The sequence below is a fragment of the Anabas testudineus genome, chromosome 8 (genome assembly GCF_900324465.2).
Source record: "Anabas testudineus chromosome 8, fAnaTes1.2, whole genome shotgun sequence".
Taxonomy (NCBI): domain Eukaryota; kingdom Metazoa; phylum Chordata; class Actinopteri; order Anabantiformes; family Anabantidae; genus Anabas; species Anabas testudineus.
The window spans coordinates 12,668,877-12,681,916 of record NC_046617.1 but is presented as its reverse complement, the minus strand read 5'-3'; the positions used below and the strand labels follow the sequence as shown (position 1 = coordinate 12,681,916).

General features: G+C 41.2%; 1 protein-coding gene across 8 annotated transcripts in view; it reads right to left on the bottom strand.

Annotated features, from left to right (window-relative positions):
- Positions 1-1,195: 1,195 nt before the first annotated feature.
- Positions 1,196-13,040, bottom strand: part of LOC113152282 (BAH and coiled-coil domain-containing protein 1) — a 59,058-nt gene continuing 47,213 nt past the window's right edge. For all 8 annotated transcript variants that reach the window (XM_026345452.1, XM_026345443.1, XM_026345484.1 and 5 more), the window contains 15 exons: positions 12,260-12,374; positions 11,724-11,958; positions 11,454-11,633; positions 9,900-10,070; positions 9,507-9,790; positions 9,091-9,171; positions 8,519-8,648; positions 8,315-8,429; positions 7,961-8,036; positions 5,990-6,098; positions 5,740-5,856; positions 5,474-5,635; positions 3,870-5,113; positions 3,499-3,735; positions 1,196-3,379 (listed from right to left, as the gene is read on the bottom strand). In XM_026345452.1, coding sequence (XP_026201237.1) covers positions 3,170-3,379; positions 3,499-3,735; positions 3,870-5,113; positions 5,474-5,635; positions 5,740-5,856; positions 5,990-6,098; positions 7,961-8,036; positions 8,315-8,429; positions 8,519-8,648; positions 9,091-9,171; positions 9,507-9,790; positions 9,900-10,070; positions 11,454-11,633; positions 11,724-11,958; positions 12,260-12,374 — 3,466 coding nt within the window. In that variant the 3' untranslated portion in view covers positions 1,196-3,169. The remainder of the gene's footprint in view (positions 3,380-3,498; positions 3,736-3,869; positions 5,114-5,473; positions 5,636-5,739; positions 5,857-5,989; positions 6,099-7,960; positions 8,037-8,314; positions 8,430-8,518; positions 8,649-9,090; positions 9,172-9,506; positions 9,791-9,899; positions 10,071-11,453; positions 11,634-11,723; positions 11,959-12,259; positions 12,375-13,040) is intronic.

Genomic DNA, 13,040 nt, shown 5'->3' with positions numbered 1-13,040 from the left:
TTATTTGCATGATGTAGCATGCTTTGTGTTCCACTAGAGAGCGCCAACCTTTACATCTATCTTTCATTCAGGAGATTTGAAAACTGTATATATAAATGCTTTTATTTTGATCAGCAGACATTTAAGTTGAATGAATTCCTACAGTTTTATGATATTTATTTATATATGCTCTATAAAAATCTTGATGTTATGCAACAAATTAAGTGTAAAAATCCCAGGATAGATAGAGAAATTGCACATCTACAGAATCTCGGAAACCTTTATCACACTCATTGCTGACAGATTTATGATTTATTAGCGTTAGACAAAATGGTAATTTAGATTTGCACCTGTCTTATGGTTTCCTACCATCCCACAGATACATCACCAAACTACCAATTTATTTTAAAAGAAAATAGGCAAATGTACTTTTCATGGAAATTCACATCTATCTTCGAATCAGTCAACATTATATTTACAGAGCTTTCCAGTTAAACCCAGTAGGCTTTATCTGATGCTATGACAGATCTATCTCTATTTACTAAGCAACTCAAAGCTCACATAAACTTTGTTCAGCCAGAGAATCTTACATCAAAGAATTTACTCTAACAAATAAAAGAATTTGGCAGAACAAGAGCTTTCCGCTTGATGGTGCACAAAAATTCAAGTAGCCTTAAAATTTAAAGGGGAAAACATGAAAAGTGTGATATACAGTATGCACAACAAGGCAAGAGCTGCCATGGTATAGGTAGTTTAACCAGTGGAGTGTGAGCTAGTCATAAGGATTCCTTACTGACTTGTTAACCTGACTTCTGGTGATCAAATGATAGCGCTCATCTGATAACACGTACAACTGAAGTGCTCTGTCTAAACTATTTGCCTCCATTTGTATTACTGGGTGAACTTATGCACATTATTTCATTTTCTTAAGCAAAATCAAAAATGTATTAAATCTATTCGACCTATCAAATGCAGTTGGATTGGATTATGCTTAAAATGTGGCTGACAAAATGTCATTTTTTTTAAAGGCAGCATCTTTATCATTATCGTTATAACGCTATTCTATCTACTCCAGATTCCAAGGGGAATCTCTGAAGTGTAAAATAGATGTTGCATAAATGCGTTGATGGGAAATGGCAAGTGCGGTAGAATGGCAGGTCTAGTAAGATGAAGGGAACACAGCCAAAAACAGAATTAATTCACAGAAGTTTGCAGATGAGAAGAATCCAGTGTTGCTTTATTTCTTTTCACTAGATGGCCCCTACAAGACCAATTTTATTTAAGAAATGCAAATGTGACATCATACCAGGAAAAACAATGTCACATTTTCATAAAGCGCTCTTGGCATGAACAAACAGTAACATTGACAATAAATAAAATGTTGGCGAACAAAATAAAACTTTGTGAACAAAGAATACTCAGAATTGCATATCAAACAAGACAAAAATAGACAAAATGTACTTGGCACAAATTAAATAAACTTAAGTAATTTTCAGATTGAGTGAACCTACTCTATGTCCATTGCTTTTGTGAATCTGATTGTCCTTCACAGTTAGCATTGAGTATGTGCGTGTACTGTACAAAATAGACACAGATGGCTGATGAAACTGAAATAGACTAATTCCAACAAATTGTCAGTACTCAACATCTTACTTTGTCAGTACCTTGACCTTCACACACTCGTAGGTGGCCTTGTGCTGCATATGTTTGCACTAAAGAAAACCGCAGGTACATGTGCAAAAAAACCATTGTCACAATGCAAAACCAAACATATGCACATTGTGGAGGACAAGCAATCTATAAGTTACCAGTGATTTCTGATTTGAATTCAATACAGGTGCTTGACATGTGTTAAATTTAAATAAAGAAAATAAAGATATTAAAGACACTTTGGTATTTTGTAGGCCATAATGTGCTAAACCATGCATTAATGAGTGCAATGCACACTTAACACATTTTAATTAAAGACCCAGTCTTGTTTTTAATTGATTTGTGTGGACATTATTATAGTGATGCCAGAACACTCATCACACACAAATATTGTGTCATAATGTTATATCATTACTCTTAAATCATATTTGACCCGTGATTGCAGTCCGGTGAGATCTGCATTGTGATGATGACCAACTTAGAAATACATAAATAAAGTTAAAAGAACTAGACTAAACAAAAATGCAAAGTAAGAGAACACTAGTACAAAAAGCCACTTGACCATTTCTTTTAAAACAGGAATTCTCCTCTCTCTCAGAAAGTGAGTCTGTTCCTGTTATAGACTAAATCCTTCTACCTTTGTCTGTGCTCTGTCTGTCTCTGTCTGTGTCAGCAGGGCATATGCAGTGCAACACTAACTAATCTCCATCTTGACTTCCCAAAGCAAAGGAAAAGGGACGTAATGTATTCTACAGCCATATAAAAATAAATCAATTGCAAACATGGAAAGATACGTCTCATATATACAATAAACTCCTATATAAAATAGCTTTTATATACATATAGACAACAGACAGCAATACAATAATTGAACTGTACAATGTACACCTGAAAGGTTAAGACAGGTGAGAGGTACTGAAGTGTATGGCTTGATTGGGAAAAATTCAAAATATTTACAGACATCAACTTTACATTGTTTACATGTTTCAACTTCCCTGGAATGAAAAGGTATAGGGAGTGCCCCTAACTTTCATTTTCATTCCCTCAGGTAAGGCTACCTTTATAGAATTGGTCCCCAGAGACTATTCAGCCTCATGGTACTTTGCACAGTCCAATGCACTCTCAGCTCTCCTTTGGTGGGATATGATAGGAGCTGGACGCATGAGGCCTAAAACCAGTTATGAATGTATTAATCACATGGAATCTATAAAAAAAAAAACACACTCACAAAATATTAGTTAGTTGATCAAAATGCCACTGATTGAATTTTGTGATGCCCAACTAGACCCAGATTTTCTACCGTTAGTCTTAAGAGCATCAACCAGTTATGGACGTCATCCTTCACTTTTGCAGGTTGGATGCCAATAGACTCCAGTGCAACCTCAGACATCCCTGCTTTGGTGCTCACTTTTAGTCCATAGGTCCTTAAGGGATACACAGGGAACACTTGTCTTCCAAGGCTGGATGGTTTTGTAGGTAAATTCATGGACTTCTATCCTTCTTCCACAGGAGTCCTTTCAGTAGTGTCCTCCATGGAAGTTCAGCACAAGATGGAAACTCCTTCAGTGGTGACCAGCTGACCAGTGGTGGGATCATAGGTCCCAGCCAGGTAATAGAGGTCTGAGGAGGTACTGTTTGGCTTCTGATTACGAGTCAGACACTCATACTCCTCCCTGCTCACCACCTGACACTTATGAGAGATTGTCTGGACATCATTCTCATCCTCATGACACGACTGGTATAAGGCATGCTGGATAAAGGGGAAAGCAACAGGGTTAGTTGCACAATCATTTATAAACTAACAAAAAATTATAACGAGTTATTTCACAAATTCTATATGCTACAACAAACAATTACGTCATGATTTACCTTGCCATCGCGATGCCTCTTGCCTAGCTTGGTCTCCTCAGGGTGGTAGAACCACTTGACTTTCACCACCATGCTGCAGGTCCAGGATTCCCAGAAGTTCTCAATTCGACCTACGTATGGAAGGTTAGGGCGTCCAGCTGAGAGGAACACAGCACAATCTCCCACTCTTACTGTGTCCTTTCCTCGTACAATGGCTTTATAGAAAAGCTTCTTGGCCTTGCCCTTTAGACCTCGCCTCTGTGGAAAACCAGATAATGCTGATGATTATTATTAGCTTCTTGACATCTAGTAAAATAATTTTCTGCATTAACTAAACTGATATTGAGAACAGGAGACTTTACTACATTAAGGTGCAATTCATATGGACTTACCTGTGTAGGGTTTCCTGACCATCTCCATTGTCGTCCTGCAAGGAATGTCGACATCTTGGGTCTTGGAATAAATGAGGTGTCATCTGGAACCATCCTAGGTTTCTTCGTTAATTCCTTAGATGGCTTAGAGGTGGAGCTGGTGCATTCTTTCCTTTTTAAAGACTTGTTGTTGGAGACCTGGTTTGGGGGACCTCCTTTTGCACTGGACACAGCAACAGCTTTGCCCATGAAAGTGTGCTGGTGTGGCCTTGACGAAGTGGAGGGTTCAGAGGGTTGCAGGAGCCCCCTGTGGGAAGACAGACAACTCTGCAGCATTAGCGTTGATGTGTCCTCATCCTCTGAGCTGTACGATGATTCATTGTCAGAGGAACACAGGCTGGAACTGGAGAGAGAGCCTGAGGATGAGGAGCTGGAAGAACCAGAAGAGGAGGAAGACACAGAGAGTTGAGAGAGGAAGCTGCCAGCTGTCCTTAGTCCTCCTGAGGCTGCACTCAATACAGCTCTTCTCCTCTCTTCCTCCTCTTCTGCCTCTTCATCATCCAAATCAGAGTAGGAGCTGTGACACTCTCGATGGGAACTAAAGCCCAAGTCACCATATTCTCCCAGATGAAGAGAAGGGGACGACTTTCGTTCAGATGCGTTGCCTTTCGGGAGAAGTTCTACCCTAGATGCATTGCCCTTTTTGTTGTCTTTAACCAGCAGGACTGGGTGAGAGTAAGGCTCTGTCCTGGGGATACCACTCACACTGGAACAGCCACCTCTCAACAGCAGAGCCTTGCTGTTCTTTGTTTTAGGTGAAGTAACTCCTTCATGATCTAACTTAACCAAGAACTCTTGTCCAGACTTCCTGCTTCTTGGCACAACCAGCTCCTCTGGCCTGTGTTTTTGGCTATACAGTCCACTTCTTGAGCCTAGAGATAAACCTGGCCCAGGCCCTGTAGACTGAGTACAGAAAGAGGAATAGCCATTTGCAATGCTGCTGAAGGAGTCCACCTCAAATGAGCTGCTGCTGAAAAGGCCCTTGGCTGGGATGGAGGCCAGTAGTTGGGTCTGAGGTAAGGGGAACAGGTTATCCTCCTTCCCTCTCAAGACCTTCCTTGATGCCCCATTGGGCTGAAATAGATTGTCAGACGTCCTCTTCCTGGTGTTGGCTAGTGTAGGCCAATCTAGTAAAGATGAAGGATTTTTGGCAGCCTGTTGCTGCTGCTGCTGCTTTTGATTTTTCCCAGAGCCTTTTGGTCTCCCTAGAATGATGAGAACATGTGTAAAATGTTTTAGAATACTCAATAAATGAAGTATAATTGTATTTCACTTGTACATGCCATACACTGAGCAATCTAAGGCACAGCTTCAACAGTTCAACACAGTGTCCCCACAATTTCCTGTTGTAAATCTGCTGCTGCTCAGTAATGACAGTGTGTGCGTTGACTCAACTCAGCTCAACTCATATAATAGTGTTACATAGTTTGTTCAAACCAGCAGGCAAAATATCTGATACTGTGCAGCTTTCTTTATATATATATATATATATTCATTTGTAATGTAAAGCTTCAAAATAATTTAAGGTGAAAATAAATACATGATTTTCAGGGAATAAATATTACCTGGTCTTCTTTTGTGAATCATTAGAGTTTGGCTATTGGCCACAGTATTAGTAGTGTTGAGCCTGTCAGGGAGTCTCTCACTTATGGGGGGCTGCTCCAGACAGGAGTTTCTCTTGGCTGTTGTCCCGCTGGGTACCAGCAGGGCAGGCGATGGCTCCCTACCTGAAGGACAGGGGGTTAAATATTATTAGCATTTGGTTACACGTAAACAACACACTGCAATATGAAAGGACACATTCCCAGCTACACAAGGAGGAGACACCCACAGTGAACCTGGTATCCTGGAGGCAGGAGGCGGATGTTTGGGAGGGAAATCTTCCCTCGGTCTCCATCATCAAATTCTACCATGACTCCTCCTTGCTTTCCTTCATCAGATGAACCACCTGCAAGAGCCAAAATTTTACTTCCTTATTTCTTTAGGTCTGCTAAAAAGTAATTATGCGTATAAAGTTATATCTATATAGTTGAATATATTAGATACACAGCAAAAAGGAAAGGGAAACATTGATGCCTCACCTCTGTGCACATAGCCTGGGTATAAACAGCGCGAGCGCTCGCTCCAGTAAGCACACACCCTTGTTCCTTCACTGAGCATAGCCTCCGACTCAGGACGTATATCCAGGACCTCAAAGCCAGATCAAAATATAATTAAGATTGATTACAGGCTAAACACAGGCACATACACACATACAATCATGCATGCATGACACACACTCACACACATACAGTGTGTGAGCAATGGGGCATTGTGCATGAGCAGCCACTGTGCCACGTTTCCAAGCGGCACTTATCTCATGCCAATGTGCCAGTCAGGGCTGAAAAGAACGGAAGCCATGATGCAGTAAATCCTGACTTGCTGAGTAATACTAAAGAGGGCCTGAATAGAGGGCTTGTGACTGCAGGTTGCCAGATCCTCCCTCCAACAATGCAGGCACCCCCAGCATCCGCCACTCACTGGGGTCTCTTTCAGGTTGCTTTCATTTACTGTTGCCATGGAGAGAGACCCTTTGACTGATGAGGTGTAGATGTGGGTGGGTGGGTGGTTGTGTGCATGGGTAAGGGAGAACGGGCTTGGTGAAAATTAAAGCATTGTTATCAGGAGTCAAATAAATTACTTATGAACAAATTTAAAAGGCAAGAAATATAATTCCATACTTCCACCACAAAGTATAAATAGAACCATCTGCTATCTTTTCAAATAACTCTATAATTGGCAGAAGTGCTCAGTGAAGAACCACTGGCAGAGTTGGGCCCCAAACATGGTCCACACAAGTTTATGAACACAGAACAACCAACAACAATCATGTTGAACTGTTTGAGCTTAACGCAACTGTTCATTAAGAAATTGCATTTTCTGTTAGCATTTACATTTACCATATGCTTGTAACAAAGCAAATTACTAGCATGAAAGCAGACCAGGTAATGTGGGGGATCAGCATTTCTCCCCAGCGACACCTAAAACATAACAACAGCTCTATCCCTTGCATTTTTTGCAATCATGCCAGTTTAACTCTGCCCCGTTCCTTCAGGATAGTGATCTTTGGACAGTGCGCAAATAATTGCTGTTTGGCAATAGTGTTAACTTATTTCCAACATTGGAGGAGACATTGTTATGACAGTTTTGCATTAGGTGATCCAATTGTTAATAATGTATAAAGTATATAAAGTATAAAGACCAATTTCATCTCAGTCAAAAAAAACTAGGCAAAAATCACCTTCTGGAGTAAACACCAACACATGATTCTGAATTCAAAGTATAGGTTACCTAAATGCAAATGAATAACAGCCAAGAATGTGCTAAGGTTTCTATAATGTATAATTATGTCTAATTATATGAATGACTTGGGTAAAGTGTAATTGTATGTTAACATGAAACATGAGTGAGAATTACAAATCCTAATAATCTTTGGGTCTAGGAATGAAATCAACCACCTCGGATACATTAAAAACAAAAGAGGGACGGGGAACTATTTCATTGTGAAATAGATGCTGTATGTGTTATAACAGCTGGAAGCCCCACAGGCTTACACTAGCCAACATCTCTTCATATGCTGTCTTTGTCCATCTGAGCCTTTAAACAACTATGTTACTTTGGCAGCAGCAGGAATGGAACATTAACGTCCTCTCCCATTTAAACTCAAAAACATGAATGGATCCAGGTGTTAGTGGGATTATCCCACCCACACACAGAGCTGGGTTCAACAGACATTTACAGACACTCACGCATAAACATAAAGATCGTGTCTCCCATCTGTTCATATTCAAGAGGTTTAGAGAGCCTCAGAGACCCTGAGAGACAGTCAAGGGGGGTTGAAATAAAGAAAGTGAAGGGACTGGCGGGACAGCAGAAAAGGCTGGAAGGCAATGGAGGAATGCAAAGAGAGTGCAAACATTTAAGAAAAATAGAAACGTCGAGTGAGCCAGAAGACCTAATGAGTGATAGCGTTTCCATTAACAGAGTGTTTTAGTACAGTGGGGTGAACTTACAGCTTCCTGTAACAGTTGTTCCAGGGAATAGATTCTTGGGCGGTTTCCTCTTTCACCGTCGATAACAATGCTAAAGCTAGGCGAAAAGCACAGCAGAGAGAGAAAAGGATTAGGCTATTTTCAGATGTGTGCCTGGCTCCCATGTCATAGGTTATTCCCACTTTGCTTTATTCTAGCATCTCTTTGCTGCTTGAGCCAGAGGAGTTGTATTGACAGAGCTATTGAATGGGGTAATGTGAGGTTTGTTATCTAAAGAAGAACATGAAACATGAGCAAAATGTTGATATTAGTGATAACCCCCCCTTTCTTTTTTTTTCTTGACTGATTATTTGAACCATTGCATATTATGCTTACATGTCTGGGAGCTCCAGAGTATGGACCCTGGCAGCATAGAGCAGCTCATCCTCCTTGGAGATCAGCACCTTCAATCCATCAGTTAAAAGTTCTTTGGTCAGCACACATTTGGGAACTGCAAAAGGAAATGCAAATGTCATAATTAATATTTCAACAATCTACTGCTTGAGATGGTGTCATAGGGAATCCAGTGTTATCTCTTACGTTCGGGGCATTTGTTGTTGTATGAACAGCTGCTGTCCTCCTCTTCTTCTGAAAAGCTGCTACCATCCATCTGAAAGCCCTCATCAGCTGCAAAGCTCTCTAACAGCCGGCTCACTGCTCGTCCCTTTGGCTGTAGAATGTAGCAGGATTGGCCAGAAAAATTAATGGACGAAGTGCTTGCATTAAAAATAAACATGGAGATAGCACGTGTGATATAAGAAATAAGAGGTGGTTTAGCTTGCTACTCAATGTAGCCAGTAAGCACTTCACAGTGCCCCTGCCTCCTATCAGTAGCCATTTTACTAAATTCTTTTTCACTGTGTCACAGCAGAAGGTGTGAGCCATTCCCCACTCCCACATCTCATCCTCTCCCCTAAGATTACTCAGCAGGTTGGTCTATATATGCAATGTGCTAAATACTTTTAATAATTCTACAGTAACTGTCCTCAGGGTGAGAAGTAACACATTGCCAAATTGTTAATATAATGTATGAAAACTGACATTTTGTAAGATTGGATGCGTGTTTAGCAGTTCCATAAGTGATGATTTGAGTGCTTTTTGAGTTCTGGTACCTGCTGTTCCTTGTTCCTTCGGCCTCTGCTGCCCTCTATGCTTTGTGAAGATGGGGTCCCACCTGACCAACAGCTTCTCCTCTGTAAAAGTTGCCAAGATGGAGATGAAATGTGAGAGTGTGACATATCTTTAGAAGCACTTTCTGGCTATAGTCCCAGCAAGTGAAGTGGGATGCAGGCATAGTTGGAAAGTCGTTGCATACAATGGATCAAAAAATATTAATGCATTAATAATTGATGTCTTTTTTATTTATTTATTTATTTTTATCTACAAACCCAATATTTGTTTTATAAATAATTTTTGTATTGCCAGTTGTAGTATCATATCCATACTCTAGAAAATGTAAGCAAGATTACTGCGTTTGTGTTTTTTTAGTCAGTATGCCAACATTTCTATACAGATAGTTTCTTCCAACCTTATTGATCGATCCTCTCAACACGGTGCTCTTGCGGGTCGCCTTGTTTAGCCTTTCACTGGTCGTTGGGAAGGTAGCCAGTCCCATGCTCCTCCGGTAGCGGCTACCTCTGGTCCCAAGGCTACCCCATCGAGGCTCCTTAGACCGTGATGCACATGGCTGTCTAACCGCTTGAGGCCAGTGATTTTCCCGGTGGTTTTTAGCTGAAGTGGCCAAGCTCATCCGAGAGGGAGGTTTCTTTCTTATTTTGACCTCTCCCTCTGCTCCAGACAGATTCTGGGTGCCTGTGTGGTTCAATTAGAGAAACATACTGAGACTAATGGGTCAGGAGATATGCCAGGAAGATACGTTGCAGCTTTGTTAACCATATGAATCAATTTCAAAGGGCCTTACCATACAGTTCCTGTCTCTGTTTTTTGTTCCTGGCTTTCTGATTGGCCTCGAGTTTTACAACAGATGATGGACTTGGACCTGTCAGGGAGGAGCTAGAAGTGGTGTCTCTGAGGCGTTGGACTCTGTAATTTTGACCTTCATCAGTGTCATAACTGCCTTCCTCTTCTTCTTCTAAGAGAAGAACAGACAATAAAGATGCTACTATTAGGTGGGTTTTATGAACTCGCTTGGCTCATCACATCCATCTTTTTAAGTTATTACTAACCAGTGAAGTTCTCTAAGTTCCTCTTCATCATTTCACAGGCACTTCATTAGCATTGAAGTAAATAGTTTAACTGTTCATAGAAATGATGTATGAAGTGCTTTGCCTCAGTGGTATTTCCTGGTGTGAACACACATGCTACAGAGTTAGTGTGCTGGGGCATGCCGGAGTGAGTTTGTGTGTATTTGTCACTGCATTTTCTCAAGCAGCTCTTTGGCCCAGTCTGCTAGTCTCTGGTTATGTCAAAGTCACTCACAGGCAAGTGTCCACAGCTGTGACTGCACATCTAGCCCAGACCAGCTAACAAGGTCAATCCACATAGTGTCAAATGTGCAAGCACACCCGTGTTTGGTCAAAGACATTCATCAACATTTTTTCATTAACCTTATTTGTTATTGTAACTTGATCACAAATTAACCAAAAAAAACTACTTAAGGTGGTATCAAACCTTCTAGGAGGATACCTGATTAAAAGGTTTTCTGTTTAGAGGTAAAGAAAAATTTAAATATGCTTCATGCACTTCACTGATTAATCATGTAATTGTGTGTATGTTAAGCAAGCAACAGCCACAAAGACCTCTTTGACAGGTGGTGTTCCATCATTCAGGCAACACACTTTAATAGCTAGCCAATTAGAAAACCCCAATTCCCCTCACTTGTATGTTCTTGTGGCATTAAGGCCATGTTTAAACAGCCTTTCTCATTCATTTTAATGGAGAAGTGTGTTTACAGACTGGCACCACTGGTCCGCCAGTACTGCATAACATTGTTGGATCTAGTTAAACTTTTTCTATGACAAAATGTGACATCATTCAGCAAGGTTCTGTGTTGGCCAACATGCATTTGAGGTGAAATACTGTGTAATGGACATGCCACACTAGCAATGTTTACCTCAATATTGCTAAAAAGCTGCCACTGGCATAATAATAAAGAGTTGCACAACCTTGTCTGTTAATATTACAAACCACTGTGTTGGGTTCTGACATCTAATGGGCTTTTTTTTAAAAAACATAAATCTGTCTCCAACTGGATTTCCCAGATTGTATTTCACTGTCTTAATGGTACATGAAACTACGCATCTCCACCAAACCAGCCCCTTGCATAATTTTAACGTTCAGACAAACGTCTTTGTGAATACAGCCTAAAGGAGAGATGCCAGAAGGTAACAGCATCAACAAAAAAAAATCATACAGAGCAGGTTGAAGTGTTAAGGCCAGGAATGTTTACTACTTTTTATTACCCATTACCTTGCACGTATTTCTTATAATGAACTCTTGGTATTCAATGCCTGACCTTGATCAGAAGAGTAACTGTCGGCAGGGGAGCTCTCTCCCTCCTCCATTATTTCCCCTCTCCGGCCACGAGGAACTCTTGCTCTGGGCTGGCTTGAACAGGAGGAACTCTGTGCCAGTGTGGTAGATTCCTTTTTATGTCCATGTCGCAACAATCCAGTCCAACTGTCCACGCTGGCTCCTAAGAAAGTTTGTGAAAGTAGTTTAAACACTGTGCTAATTGAAACAAGCAACACGAGGCACAATCAGTACTGTGACCGCCAGTATCTACCTGTGTCACTTTGTCCCCCAGACTCTCGCCGGGATTCAACCTTGCTTGTGACCTGATTTTTATATCTGTGCTTTGGGTTGGAGTTGCAGGGTGAAACATCCTTGTCTCTGGAGCTGGTCATGGAGAGATTCTTTTTAGCCTGTGTCTTCAGCTTGAACCGAGCCACGTCAGCAGTCAGTTTGGAGCTGATGGTGTTGTGAAAACTGCTTTTCCTGCAGCCCTGCACTTTTATTTGCTACAGAAGAGAGAGATGTGGAGGCCAGTGAGAGCCAGTTACAGTACTAGTTCACAGCAGCTATAAAAGCATTAGAATGTCAGAGGAAAAGGACTCTCACACAGAGAAGAAAAAGAAATCATAGAAGCCCCAAAGAATAATATATTAATATGGAGAGCAGAGGATTTGACTCCAGGGGGTAGTACCTAATTATAAATAGTGTGCAACAAAGGAATATATCAAAGGCAAAGAAACAAAGAGTGGCCTCTTTCATTTTTAGTTGCATAGAGGACAAAAGGGAAGAGAACAAGGGGACCCTGACCTGTGTGCTGCTGAGTTGCTCAAAGCTTCGGCTGGACAGCCTCTTCTTCCTTCTCTGGCTGTCTCCGCCCCCTCCTAGGTCCTCAGGCGACAAGGCAAGCCCCGCCCCCATCGACCTGCCAGTCAAACAAGAGAGAAGCATTCATTAGAAAAGAATGGTGGTTTGAACAAAAAAAGAGGGGGTAGGACATCATGGGGGAAAACAGAGCTGAGTCACCTCTCTGTGGGATCTAATAACTCTCCTTTCTGTTCTGATGAACAGGATGACAAAAAAGGACAAGGCGAGCCCAGTGTCTGAACCACATATTTGAAATATTGAATCAGGGATTGTTTTAGGGCAGTGTACCATAAGAAACCTTAACACTTTGTCTAGGGAGTGTCTTTGCAGCCTCTGAAGCACTGTATAGCTTTGAAAGGTTACAGTGAATGGTTAGACGGTGTTGCATTTGTATGCAGCGCTATTGTTCTCAGTGAATATCATAGCTCTCCACCTGCATTGTCATATTACTGTGACACACTCTTTCCCCTACACTGAGCAGCATCATAGGCCAGCCACTCCAAATGCCCTTGAATTTCCCTCTGGACGCCTGCCCATAGACCACACCGACATGAGCCAGCCCATGCTCAAACAAAAGATCAACTTCCCCTCTTCTAGTGTGCATGCAGCCCAGGAAATTTACAGAATGAGCAATGTTAAATGTGACATAGATAAAAAAAAAAAAAAGAATATTCATAAATCATGGTAGTTCTTTGTTTGAATGCTGTACCGCATGCAGCTCTGT